This window comes from Buceros rhinoceros, unplaced genomic scaffold, assembly GCF_000710305.1.
Source record: "Buceros rhinoceros silvestris isolate BGI_N320 unplaced genomic scaffold, ASM71030v1 scaffold19335, whole genome shotgun sequence".
Lineage (NCBI taxonomy): Eukaryota > Metazoa > Chordata > Aves > Bucerotiformes > Bucerotidae > Buceros > Buceros rhinoceros.
In genome coordinates this window covers 2227-15762 of record NW_010413618.1, presented here as the reverse complement: position 1 = coordinate 15762, position 13536 = coordinate 2227, and the positions used below count along the sequence as shown (strand labels likewise).

The window sequence follows — 13536 nt, the reverse complement described above, 5'->3', positions numbered from 1 at the left end:
GTTTGATTTGACTCATGGTTATACGGAAAGATGTTTGCAGAGGTCTGGGGTGCCTTGTTGTGAAAACCGGATTTCTCAGAAGTATTTGTCAGCAGTGCAGAATAACCAGCACAAACATACTGGTCTGAATCGACGTGCAGCCGTCAGATCCTGGTGATAGTAACCAAAGCCCCCATTCTCTGCATAGGAAGTTCAGATCTCCAGGTTACGCGTTTCAAAACCCCCATCCTTGTGAATTCCATCCACGTTCCATGAAGTCTGGACCTTGGGTTTTTATTCTCTTATGCTTACAACAATTCGGTGCCTTTGTGCTTTTGTCTTACCTCTGTTGTAACTGATGATAAACACTGAGGGATTAGTAAGAGCGGGTTTTTTTCCTTTTTCCAGCAGGTATTTTGTCTGCATGGTGCAGGAAAAATGAATTCCACAATGAGCGAGGAGCCTGATGCGCTCTCTGTAGTGAACCAGCTCCGGGACCTCGCAGCTGACCCGCTGAACAGACGGGCCATTGTTCAGGATCAAGGATGCCTGCCAGGCCTCATTCTCTTCTTGGACCATCCCAACCCTCCCGTCGTTCATTCAGCTTTACTCGTAAGTGCTCTGGAGAGAAACGCCTCTGTCAGCAGGACCGTGTGTAACTTCAACGTCTTCAAACACGGGAAAGATAAACCCGGGGCATGTGTGATGTTAATATTCATTATAGGTGCTGTTTATAAAAGCACTTCTCAAAAGTTGCCCAGCAATGACACCTTATTCTGGGGGAACTTGTGGGTTTGGGAATAGATTAACGTACTTTGCATCATTCCAATAACACAGCTGTTTCCCTGCTTGTGTGGAGGGAGGTAAAGCACCCTGGAATCTCTCTAAGATGACATCATGGAGCTTGGTGAACACACTGAGTGATTCAACATTCGTGTGAAAACAAAAATATTAATAAAAGTCACGGGATAGTTTAGATTAGAAGCGACTTCCAGAGGTGATGTAGCGCAATCCCATGCTCAGATTAAGTGTTCCCAAATCCTGTCTCAGGGCTGTGTGCTCATGATTCTTGAACACCTTGAAGGATGGAGATTCCATGACCTCCCTGTTCCAACTTTTGACTGCTCCCATGGTATTAAGAACAAATGGACAAACCAACCCCTCCCAAACCTCCAAAAAACTAACCCAAAATCTGTTAATACCTAACAGAACTTGTTCCAGCTTTTGTCCGTTTCTTCTCGTTCTGAATCAGCAGTGCTGACATCCTGATTTCCCGTACTGAGTATAAATACTAACTTTAAAAAGAGTATTTCTTGCTTTGAAACCGGGCAAACAAAAGTCAAGGTTTTGTGAAGAGTCTAATAAGATTTCCATTACTAAGGATTATGTGGTTCTGGGAGCGAGGTCCTGTCATCCAGGAGCCCTGTGTCCTGCTGCCTGGTGTTTCGGTTCTCCTCACCCTAGCGTTTGCTAGACTGTGGTGTTCTTCACAGGAGGAACTTTGAGTTGAGTTCGCAGTTCTTGGGAACACGTTGCAGTGGTTTTCTTTCGGTGTGGTCTTACAAGAGGATCTCATTTGGACGCCTCGCTCTCTTTTTCCTCCTGTGGCTCCTTTGGGCTGTGTGTTCTCATTGCCTGCATGAGATTTGGGGTCAGCCTGTAGCCATGTTACAGAAATGAACTCTGGGTGACAAGGGCTGCCCCAGTCCCCCTGATGAGGGCTGGTCCCTTTTGCAGAGCGGTCCCACAGCCCCAGGTGTTACTGCAGTTGTGCTGTAAGGCCGTCTCACGGGGCGGGAGTGGAAGACAGCAGTGCTGCTCCCTTTAGTGATAAGCCAGCGTTGGAGTGGGTGAATAATTAGCGAAGCCCGTGCTATGCCTCAGGGCCCTGCCCCATGGCAGCTTCCATTTGAACGGGAATCATGAAATGTAGTGGTTTTCCTTTAAGTTAGTACCTAATAAAGGGATGTACAGCTCTGACTTCAAATTTCTGATTGGATTATTCTGCGATTCCCGTATCTGAAGTCTGAAATAGTTCCTATGAACAAGCCTAGTTCCCTGTTTAACTTCTGTCTTATGTTGCAGGCTCTTTCAGGGAGGGAGTTTTCTCCCCAGGGCCAGTTTCAGTTCAGTCCTTTCTCCTGCCTGCTCAAGAAGTGGTGTATTTTTCTCTAGTTTTGATTCCAAGTCCGTGACAGTAATTGTCCCTATGCCTCAGGAGGTTGTGATTGAATAAACATACATGAAGGTGCAGACCGTTGTGTCCCCGGTGGGGGACAGGGGGAATGGGGCTTCCCAGTGTGGAGAAGTCAGCTGTGCTGGTGCTGTGCTGGTGCTGTTCTGGTCTCGTTCGGTGGAAGTTACAGTGGTGTGTGAAGAGTACGTACAGCTGGAGAAGAGGCTGCCTACGCTTTGACTCTAGTAACTTGCTGCTAAGAGAATAGTTTGTTCTTTGTCCAGCAACGTTACAGCCTTACTAAATTGCCTGACCAGAGACCGAGAAAAATGAGGGATGTTTTCCACCAGTAAGGACACGTTAATTAACGTTCTGGAAGTCAGTAGTTCAGGGCCATCATTTGGGTACTTCCCCATAGTTGAAAAGTAAGAAAAAAAACGAGTATGTGACATTTATAAATGGCTGTTATTGATGCTAATCCAGATCAGGAAATAGCAAAAATCACAGCTGGAGTTTCCGTCATGCCAGACAGCAGCCAGACTTTATGGAAAGGCAATAAAATGGTCTTGAATTTTACCAAATAGGTGCTGAAGGTGAATTAGAAAAAACCCCAGATGATCAGTTCTCTATCTCCAAAGGGATTAAGGAGCATGTTATTTTTGAAGCAGCTGTGAGCAGCATAGCTCTTACACAGCTACATTGAAAGAGTTTAAACCTTGCTTGAGTTTTCTAGTGCTGGGGGAGCCCATAGAATTGATGAGGATTATACTAGAAGCCTCGCGTATAAAAACGGCTGTAGCTCTCTGATCACTGTTTGCTGGAAGGGGCTTCTGGAACTTCAGCTTCCTGCTTGAATTGGGGCTGTCACCAACGCTCAACCAGGTCAGTCGTAGCTTTGTCTCAATTCCGCGGTCCCACTAGATCACCCGTTCCAGTGCTGAGCTACCTTGATAGCAAAACAGCAAAAAAGCCCACCCCCAACCTCCTTGTAATACTGGATTTGAACTTCCCAAGCTGCAGTTTGTGGTTGCTCCTCCTTGTTACGTTGTCTGCTGCTGTAGAGGAGTGTTTGGCTTCGTGCTGTTCCTAGAGGCTTTTGGAGTAGCTGTAGACAGCTGTTGGACTGTCCTGAGACTCTGTGAGCTGGTTTAAAGAAACCCCTTCTCAGCCTGTCCTCGTAGATCTGTGCTTTCTGTGTATTTATAAAAATAAAACAGCTTTTAATGTTCACAGTGGGTGATAATACTCTCGATCTCCTTACTGGAACTCGCACTGTGAGTGTTTTGCAGATGTGTGCTAATAAAAATGAGTGATGACGCACTGGACGTGTTGTTGAGGCGCTGTGGTCCTCTTTCTTTCAGGCTCTCCGCTATCTGGCAGAGTGCCGTGCCAACAGAGAGAAGATGAAGAGTGAACTGGGTATGATGCTCAGCTTACAGAATGTAATACAAAAGTAAGTTTGTGATGGGTTGTTGGATGCAGAGACAGTGTAAACAGAACATTCTGCTTTTGAATAAGACTTTGAATTAGTATAATGCATTTTTAATATTCCATTCTTCCTCGTTGAAATTGTGTGGCTGCAAGCAATTACTGGTGTTCATTTGCAGCGTAGCAAAGTAATTAGACCCTAGTCTACCAGAAGGGTTCATTTGCTGAACGGCGGATTTCTTGCCCTCGTTACAGATAACTAATTTTGCCTCTTCCCTTTTGGTTCCCTTATCCCTCTCATCGTTGTAAGTGGGTGCCTTGCACTAGTGCATTTAACCACACCGATTCCCTGAACCCCTCCTTGGGAAGGGAAATTGTATCGGCACGGTGATTGTCTCGGTGTGCTGTGGGAGGTGTGTATCTCAGCTCTGTGCTGAGGAAACATCTTACAGGCGGAGTAGAAGTCAGAGAGGTTTGTATGGTCTCTCATGCCTCTGTAGAAGGTGTCTGCTGGGTCACGTCTCTTCCAATGCATGACGCTTGGGTTTTGGGCCGATTGCAAACCGTTGAGCCTTGCAGAGGGCGGGAGGATGTGGCTGTATGCATGCTGGAGAAGATGCACCTCTGTGCTTACCCTGGAAATTAGGAAGGTGAACTAAGGTGAATCATTATTAGCAAATAACGCAAGTTACAGGTTTCTTGCAGAAAAAGCCTGACGCCAGACTTTGCTGTTCATCCCTCAGCCCCTCCAGTTCTGGTGGTGGGTCTTTCGCTGTATGTCTCTCTGATGCTGCTTATCTGAAGGTGTGAAACTGAGGAACTGGAGGGGAAATTCCAGTCTGTTCACAAACCCCGTGTGGTGTGTGACCTAAGAAAGATTTAAACTGTTTACCTCTAAGAACTTTGTCAATTCTGCTGAAACGATCGGTGTGAAATTGAGCATTATGCCTGAATATCGGTTTGTTATTCAGCAGCTCCCCCCAACACAAGGATTATAACAAATGCCTTAAATAGGGTGATGAACTAAACGACTGGAACCCAGAAGAGAGCAGGGCTCGATTTTTTTTTTTTTTTTTTTTTGAATAATGCAATGATTATAACTTTTTATGTAGTAGTGTTTTTAATAGGCTGTATGGGGGGAAAATGGAATTAAGTTTTACAGAATTCACCTGTTTTAAGGACAGACATAATTAATATAACATACAGACACCTTCGCTTGCTACTTCGATAGTAAGAGCTGAGAAGTTTAGGTGACAACAGACTCCTGTATTTCAGAAGCCCCCTTTTAGATTCTGTGTCTGTTTAGAGCACAGAGACATCCTTCAGAAGCTGTGGTAGCTCACCGCCAGTCTCTGCAGCTGACAAGTATCGCTTGGGAAACAATCATAACCAAACCCCTCATTTAAAGAATTTTACAGAAACCTCTTCGACAACATTTTTTCTTTTTTACTTAATTTTAATTTCAAGGACCAAAAGAGTGTGAAGTTCAGGAAGGTGCAGAAGAGGAGAGATAAGTCAGTACAGACGGGAGATCTCGTAGGTGTTCTTTTTTTGTTCTAGAAAGCTCTTTGGCAAGAGCGAGAACATCCATTTGATTTGTGTGCTTGTAACATTTGGGAAGTGTGATAGCATGAAAATTTAAATCCCTCGCATCTTCTAACACAAGAGTTTGTCATGTGCTTGTCAGGGTTTTAGGCTTTAACATTGACAGGCAATGCTGAAGCTAAGTTTTGTGTTGCCTGCCGAAACGTGGAGAAAGATGGTAGAAACATGCTGAGAAGAAGGATGTGGCAGCGTTTCTGTCACAAAAATGCAGTTTGGGAGACAACAAGGCCTCTACCTTCTTCAGATTTACAAAAGGCAGATTCCAGCTTTTATTGTGATTTCAGGTTTCCAGAAGATACTGTAGTCCTTTGAACTGAAACCAAACGTTAATAAATGCAGTAGCACGTGCGTTGGTCTCAGTGACTTCACGCCTTGTGTTCGAGGGCACTTCCCAGGGCCTGCGCACGTAGCTCATCACTCAAATCTAAAATCTTTTCTTTATTTCCACAATTTAATTTGGGGGTTAGGTTTCTTTTTTGGTGAAATGGAAGCAAATTATACAAAGAGATACAAACCTCTCTGTGTTCTGCTTTTCCAAAACCCTCTGGTGCGAGTAATACACCACTGACGGAAGGAGAATATAGCCCTCGTCTGAAGTGGTTACTGTGGAGATAAAGAACTCCTCCTTCCACAAGACGCTGAGGATGAGCGAGTGCCACCTGTTTGAGCGATGAGCTGTAAATTACACTCTGTGCTGCATCACGAAGAAGGGGTAGGGAGTGTTGGAGAGACACCCAAGTTCAACTTCAGTTCTTTGAGGTACCTCCACGGCTCATTCCATGACTTACCAGTCCCCCCGATACGACCTGACCAGCTTTTTGGTGTTGGCTTGTAATAAGCATTCTAGCTCATCTTGAAAGTCCTTCTGCTGCTTGGAGTGAATGTTTGGCTGACTCTGCAGCTGACACGACATTCCACTGAAGGAGCAAAGGGCAGGTTTTAGGGTCGCTGTGACAGCGATTTTCAAGATGTGTGAACATTGGCTCTTTCTAACAGAAGAGTAACAGATTTTAGACGTAGAGTTTGGAGCTTATGGGCTTTAGAGCAGAAATGCGAAATGTTAGCTCTGGGGAGTACAGAATGAAGATGTGAAGGCAGTGAGGGATTTATATATTTGAGATTTTTTTTTTGGAACGTGTCTGACTTTGAGATGCTTCCTATGAAAGGCTTCATACACTACCACATTTTATAGGGCGTAGAGGAAGCTGCTCAAGTTTTGTGGAATACTTCAAAATGTTTTTCAAAGAGAAAAATTTCAGTTGCCCTGTTCTATACTTGCTGGTTTCTTCCTTGGCAGGGGAGATTTCTTTGTCTGCCCACATCCGCTTGTGTTTAAGCAAAGCTGGATGCGTCTTCCCATGCTATGTGCCAGGAGTAGTAACTGTGGTGGAGAGAAATCAGACCCTTAAAATCCCTTCCTGCAGGTACCCAAACCTCTCTTTTTTTTATGGCTGACACTGCTTTACTGCTGTCACAGAAATGTGTCCCTCCCTCGCCCAGTGGCTGAGTACCTGTAGGGGGTGTGTGGAAGCCTTTGCCTAAGAAAAAGGAAACATTTGGTGAAAAGGAGAAATTTGGGCTTGTTGGGGAATGAGCTTTCGTGGTGTTCCAGCACTCATCAGCAGTTACTTAATGCTGAAACTGGTTTGGTTGCTGGCTTTATGAATTGTGTGGAGGACTTAATGTGTCCGTATGGACTGTATAAAATGTTATTAGCAGCTTCTAGAATTAAAATTAATTAGGATTTATGGCCTACGAGGAACTACACTAATTTGTGTTCAGCGTGAGAGTGACTTTTGATGGACAGTAAAGGTCAAAGTTCAGAGTTTTTCACAATCTTTATGAGCAGCATAATAGTCCTGTTTAAATATAACATGTATTTAAAGAAAAACAACGGATGAAGAGTCAATATACTAAATAGCTCTTATTATGGAACGGCAAATTACTGAGAGTAAAATTCCAATTACTTAGCTAAAAGAGCTTTTCAAGATAGTCTGCCTTTGCCAGGGTGTCAGATTTAACAAGCTGAACTAAATCCAGCGCATTAATCAGCTCTTCCAATTTATTACTTGCCTAAGAAGATTAGGGCAATTAATACGTGTTTAATTAGAGTCCCTTGCAGATCTGGTAAAATACAGGCAGTCTATAATTGCTGACTTCTTACTCGGTTTTAATTTTTGGTAGTCTTAATTACCTGTACTTTTTAAAATTTAATTACTCGTTGAAACCAGCAAAGTTGAAATTTATGATCTCTGACAAAAAAAAGAAAAAGAAAAAAAGGCAGCTGAGTATTTCAGGTGGTATTTGCTGAATAGTAGGGATGTACCGTGACAATAGTTGTATCGTTCTCCTGGTGTGACAATTCTTTTTCTCCTTTGTGAGAAAGGAGAAACGGTTGGGGGAAGACAGGGAGAAGGGCACTTATTAATTAGCAGGAAAGCAAACGACTTATTGAAAGGGATGTCTGATGATGGAGGGGACACTGCCATATCATAACTGGCTTCAAGATAATACTTTGTGAGAAATTACAGCTAAAAACTCCTGTGAATTTTCCACATTTCCTGCATTTGTACATTCATGCTGTTGATGGGAAAACTGACATTCGGATCTGCAGAGAGGAGGACAGGGCTTTTCGCAGGCTGTGAAGCTTGATTTTCTGTTCCCAGATCCCTCAGTAATGTCACTTTTGTAATCCTTGGTATCTGGGGTTTTTAACACGTCAAAATCGACACTGGGGAATAGGGAGCATGCTTCTGGTTTTGGATTCGGCCATACTTCTGATTCTATACTGGGAGGTTGTGGTTTTGGAGACAAATGTGGTTATCCTATGCCTTAACCAGTCCTATGAGCAGGAGATTCCAGACCCTTTGGGTCTGTAAATTATTTACAAATTGCAGTGTATCACCTGGGACAAGAGTAACTCACAACTCTTCACGTTACTCCACGTTAACTCTCTTGGCTTTTCCCTTCCTGTTATTTTCCCAGCCCTCCTTGATTTCCCCACGTGTTCCACTGTGCCTGTTGGGGGGTGAGTGCCTCTGGGAAAGGACACCGGTGGTTGCCGGTGCCTCTGGACTGTGGTCTGTGCTGTGTGTGCTAATAGTAGATGGTCACGGCAGGAGGACAGCTGCAGGCTGCTTTATCCGGCATTGTTCAGCACTGTGCCTTAATATATTCCCCCTCCCCTCCACCCCTAGTTTTTTCAAGGAGTGTCTTTATTGTCTAGTTTGTGCTGTTAACGATGGAACAGTCTTCATGAGCGGTTTATGAACAGAGCTGTTATTTCAGAAGAAAGTGAATTTTTCTCTGGAACAGCTGGTGCAAAGTGAAGATGCTGCTGTGAATTAGATGTGTTGCTACTCAGGAACATGGTTCTGTGTTTTGTTGGTTTGCAGGACACACTACATGTACATGCTTTTTCCATCCAAGTATCGGATTTCCATTGAATTGTGCAGGTAGGAAGCCCTGTATAATAACTTGGAACAAATTAGAAGCGTTAGCCCATTCTGTGATTACTCAGGATGTCACCAAGTTCACTCAAATACTTTTTTTTACTTCCAGTTTCATGTGGTAACTGCATTCTCTATCCGGAAAGTCTGAGAAGAGGATACTGGGTTTGCCTACAAAGTAGTGGTTTAGGTGAATGAACTCTACTGCATTGTGCTTAAATTCTTTTTTTTTTTTTTTTTAAATCTTGGTGCATGTTTCAACCTGTTTTTGCGTGACTGCTGGCCCTGTGGTTAGCGGCCAAGCTGCTAGTGCTGGCTCACTTTAAAAAAGAAAATAAACTGCCAACAAATGAGTAGTTGAAGAATATGAAAACAAGATGTTTCAATAGCTGTTGCTTTCGAAGTATCTTCAAGTCTCTGCCGAATGGGTTAATATTAACCACATTAGCAGAGGAGTCCACTGCAGGTGTGCCACACAGCCTAAACCGGCGGTTTTTTGCTCTGGCACAGCTTGATGTTGTAGCTGAATTCAAATTATTCACATGGATTTTGTTTAGGGATGCCTTCATCAGTACCTCTGCAAACTTTTTTTTTTATATACTGTCTCTGCTACATTTCAGAGAAACAATCAGATGAAGTTTACTTCTCAAAATTCAAATAAACTGGGGGGGTTTGTAAGACAAAAGGGTTTTCCAGGTAATTACACACTATCATATATTGTTAGATGACATACGTAATGCCGTTAGCATGCTGATAAACGAGCAGTGCTATTTGGCTTTCTTTGAGATGTTCCTAAACCGCTTCAATGCAGAGCCCAGTCCCAGCACTACCTGGGCGTTACTACCCGGAGGATTGGCTTAAATTGGTGCTCAGGACACCAGCATCTGGTATTTCCCTGGGAGGGACCAGAGAGTGTTGCTACCCTTAAGTTTTGGGGTTTTTTTAACCCCAGTGCAGTTTGTCGAAGCCGTATAATAAACAAGATTCCTGCCACATAAACCCATTAAGTGATTACTGTTCATTAGCAGGCAAGATGTTGGAACTCACTCCTGTGAAATTCAGCATGGAGCTCGTGTCTGCTACGCAGACTCTTGTCTAGCAAATGCTACTCTGAAGCCTTTCGAGTTTAGTTGAGGAACAGGCCTTGAATTTTTTTTTTTCCCTCTCTGAGATGGAGAATGTGTCCATATGGTAGATACCAAGCTGTGGAAGATCAGAAGTTGATCTTCCCTTTAGCATATAAATAGCAGGAGTTAAACAAAATGAGATGAATAGCTGGGTTAAACATATGGCATATGTTCTAATCTGTTATCCCATTCGGGAGAGTTTGTTCTCCTCTGGTGATCAGAGGACAATAGACTGGATCGGAGAAATGATCTGAGCATGGGGGATGACTCTGTTTGCGTAAATGTTTAAGATTGTATCACAGTCACTGATTTTACAGCAGTTAATGGGATTGTGACTCTGCTCAGATTTACAACTTCTAGTTCACATTTAGGTGCTTTGGGGTTTTTTTTCAGCAGTCTTCAGAACATCCCAGCATTCACATGGATTTTCTCTAAATTTCCAGGGTCACTAGGTGTATGACTTAAACTGAGCTGCAAGTAGCCCTGGGAAACCCAATCGTGACTCATCATTTCAGTGAGATATCGCTTGTTTAGCACAAAAGCAACTTCAAGACATCAGGTCTCCTCATTCCATTCCAGACGTTTCTTAGTTTTGTGTCTCCTGGTCAAATCGTCACAGCCAGTCTTGTGAGGAGGGTGGGGAAGACTCACAGCTTGGCATCTTGCAAGGTCCTAGGAAACAGGGATGTCTGACCTCGCCTCATTTCCACGGTGGACTGCCCGGAGGTAAATGAAGGAGAGACGCGCCCATCCCGTGGTTGATGCCATTGGTGGGCAGTCACCTAACACGACAGCACCCAGGCTGTGTGTGGCTTCATCGAGTGGCTTTGCTGTTGGGACTGGGAGATTCGCAGCACTGCAGCTCATCGTGTCACCTCCAGCATGCCCAGTCCTACAGGTTCTAGTGTTTCCCCTGTTCTTGCCTGCTGCCTGGAACGAGTCAGGAGAGCAGCCCTGTGCTCGTGAGCCCACCGCATCATGGGATGCACTAAAAGCTCACAAGAAAGAGCAGCGTTCTTCAAGATCAGAAAGAATCTTGCCCTGGCACTGGAGCAGAACAGCCAGAACACCAGCCAGATCAGATAACTGTCTCGAAACAGATTGCTTTTTCTCTAATACCGTGCTCTTTCTTTAGGCTTGTCATTCATGCTCAAAGTTTTCATCAAAACCATGTCAATCATGGTGTCTCACTTCCAGAAGCAAGGATGAGTGATTTCCCTCCCCCCTTTACCAAACGCAGCAATTCTTTGCAGCTTACTGTTCCCTTCGGCTGTTGCTGGAGACAATTTCTGCCTTTAAATGTAGGAAGAATGGGCTCTGAAAGCAACTGGCCACCCAGAAACATCAACGGTCTGAAGGCATCGCTGACACAGATATCACTTTGTTAGCCCTTTTTTTACCGTAATGAATCCAATGATAAACCTCCACCAAGTGTGTTTACTACAGCTGCGTGGAGCCAGCGATGTACTTAGGTAGAGCTCACCCAGTCCGTGACATTCTTAGTTGTGCCTTTTGTGTCATAGAGGAAACTACAAATGAGGTTTGTTATGGAAATAAAACGATGGTTGAAAATATCACTCCTTGGGATCCCGGGGAGAAATGCTGGTTCTGAATCTCCTAGTGCCTTGGTAAGATGCCGCTTTTGCACACGGTAACTTACTGCTACCCCAGGACATCAGCTTGCACAGCTCTGTGTCTGTTCTGTTGCTTCATCTAATCAACGGGAGGTTGAAGTTGAAGTCTCTGGGAGTTCCCAGCTCTGGTTTCTGTGAAGAACCATGAGTGGGTTTTTGCTGTGAGACAACAGACAGCTGTTGAAACAGGAACGTGTGCTGGCATCCGTTGCTTTTTCAGGGCTTGGTTGTTTGCTTATTTCCCCTTTTTCCTTCGAGTGCTGTCGGTGTAGTGACTGACAGCACGCACTGCTGTTCTCCCCTCCAGCCGAGCACCGTTAGAAACGCAAAGGCTGGCCGGTACCCTGGCAGTGGAGAACGCCTCACGGGCTTCCTCCAGTGCTCGCTCTTCTCCGTGTGGTAGGATGGGAAGTGTGCAATGTGTGGTAATGAAGGAAGTCAAACAGAAAAAAAAATAAATCTGAGGGTACTTGTTCCTTGCTTAGTGTTTGCTAAACAAAGCGGCAGAGCTGTCAGTCATCACTGTCAGATTAATTGCAAGTTGATGCGGTAATAATTCTGTTTCTGCACATAGCTTAAATCACTGGCTTAATCAAAACAAGGCTGAGTTTGGACAACAGATTTATATTAGTACCTTACTAAAACTGGTTGTAATTAAGCATAAGAAATATATGTTCCGTCTATTATCTAAATTTTTTTCCTATCTAAAAAAATGCTACAGTTTAGTCCAATCAGAAATAACCTTTAGATTCTCAAAGAAAATCTGGGATTCTGCTGTGACGCTCAGTTCTGCTGAGAAATAAGTGTTGTTATTTAACAAGGAGACTGGGAAGTGAAATGTCTCACCAGGCTGTTGGAGATCTCATGTTTAGAAAAAGCAGAGCTCAACAGGAACACGGCAGCGGCGGTGCCCTGAGCGTCTCTGACCGTGTGTGTTTGTAGTTGTCAGACTGACGTAAACTGCGTTTGTGGTGTGTGAGACCACAGACTTGTTCGTAATGATATTAGAATTAACAGATCAATGTAAAAATTGATGTGTGAGAATGGAATTAGTTTTACTTAATTTCTTTTCTCCCTTTTCGAATTTTTTGCTATGTCTCACCTATGTAATTGTATTTCTGGAGCATGTGGGCTATTCCCGTTGCAAGGCCAGAGTCAGCAGCTGTTTGGAGGACTTGTGTAGAACCTGACACTTAGCAATCTGAACCACTCTTGTCTTTAAGGACTACCACACCAGGAGAGACTAAACTTCTGGCTTCTGAAGTCTATGATGTCCTTCAGTCTTCCAGCCTGTCGGACACGGACAATGTCAATGAGATGAATTACCGTCGGCGGAAAGCGCAGTTCTTCCTTGGCAGCACCAACAAGCGTGCGAAGACGGTGGTCTTGCACATAGACGGCCTCGACGACTCGGTAAGGACACCCTTGGTGTCGATGCGAGTACTGTCGATGCGGTACTGGGGGGTGTTTTGCTTGCGGAAGCGATGTGTTCAGGCTGCTTGGGTGGCATCATCAATTGTCAGCGTTTCCGTGAACTGTGTTTTGAATCGTGAGGTACGTATAAAATGTTGCAGAAATTACTCAGAGTACCTGAAGAAGCTGCTGTAAGGCAGTTCCCTCGATGGCATTCTGATTCCTCTACAAAAACTATTCTGTTTCCACCTCTCCTCACTTTCTGTTCTTTTTAAAGAAAGAACAGAATAACCAAGGTACCTCCACCAGATTCACTTCAGGGTATCTTGTGGCTCTATTGATGTGTTAAATGAATAATAATTTAAAAAAAGCTTCTTTTAAGTTATGAGATATTTCAGACCCTCGGGGTTTTTTATTACTCTTGATTTAGAAATGCTGTGTTTTCTTTTGAGCTGGTTTTGCCACATCTTTTCATTGTCTGTGAGATCTTTTCTACCGGAGTGACCAGAATGGCATTTGAGTTAATGAGGTCTCACGGAGTCTTTATGTAATGTCAGAATAACTTCCACGGATTTATCTACCATACCCCTGTAGATAACACCCCAGGGCCATGTTTGCCTTTTTACGGCTGCCAAACAGCATGTCGACTGTTTAAGCATGTTATCCACAAGTGCCCTCCGGACTCTGTATCTTCGGTTTTGTACCATTTTAAATGATCAGACCTG

At 44.0% G+C, this 13536-nt stretch overlaps 1 protein-coding gene across 1 annotated transcript; it reads left to right on the top strand.

The window, feature by feature from the left end:
• The first annotated feature begins 417 nt into the window (after positions 1-417).
• Positions 418-13006, top strand: LOC104494047 (armadillo repeat-containing protein 1-like). The gene is made up of 3 exons (XM_010136831.1): positions 418-591; positions 3517-3608; positions 12622-13006. The coding sequence occupies exons 1-3, from the start codon at positions 418-420 to the stop codon at positions 13004-13006; spliced, it is 651 nt and encodes a 216-aa protein (XP_010135133.1).
• Positions 13007-13536: the final 530 nt, after the last annotated feature.

Coding starts and splice junctions, on each gene's coding strand:
- LOC104494047 (XM_010136831.1), top strand. CDS start 418: ATGAATTCCACAATGAGCGAGGAGCCTGATGCGCTCTCTGTAGTGAAC. Junction 592..3,516: donor TCGTTCATTCAGCTTTACTC/GTAAGTGCTCTG, acceptor TCTTTCTTTCAG/GCTCTCCGCTATCTGGCAGA. Junction 3,609..12,621: donor TTACAGAATGTAATACAAAA/GTAAGTTTGTGA, acceptor CTTGTCTTTAAG/GACTACCACACCAGGAGAGA.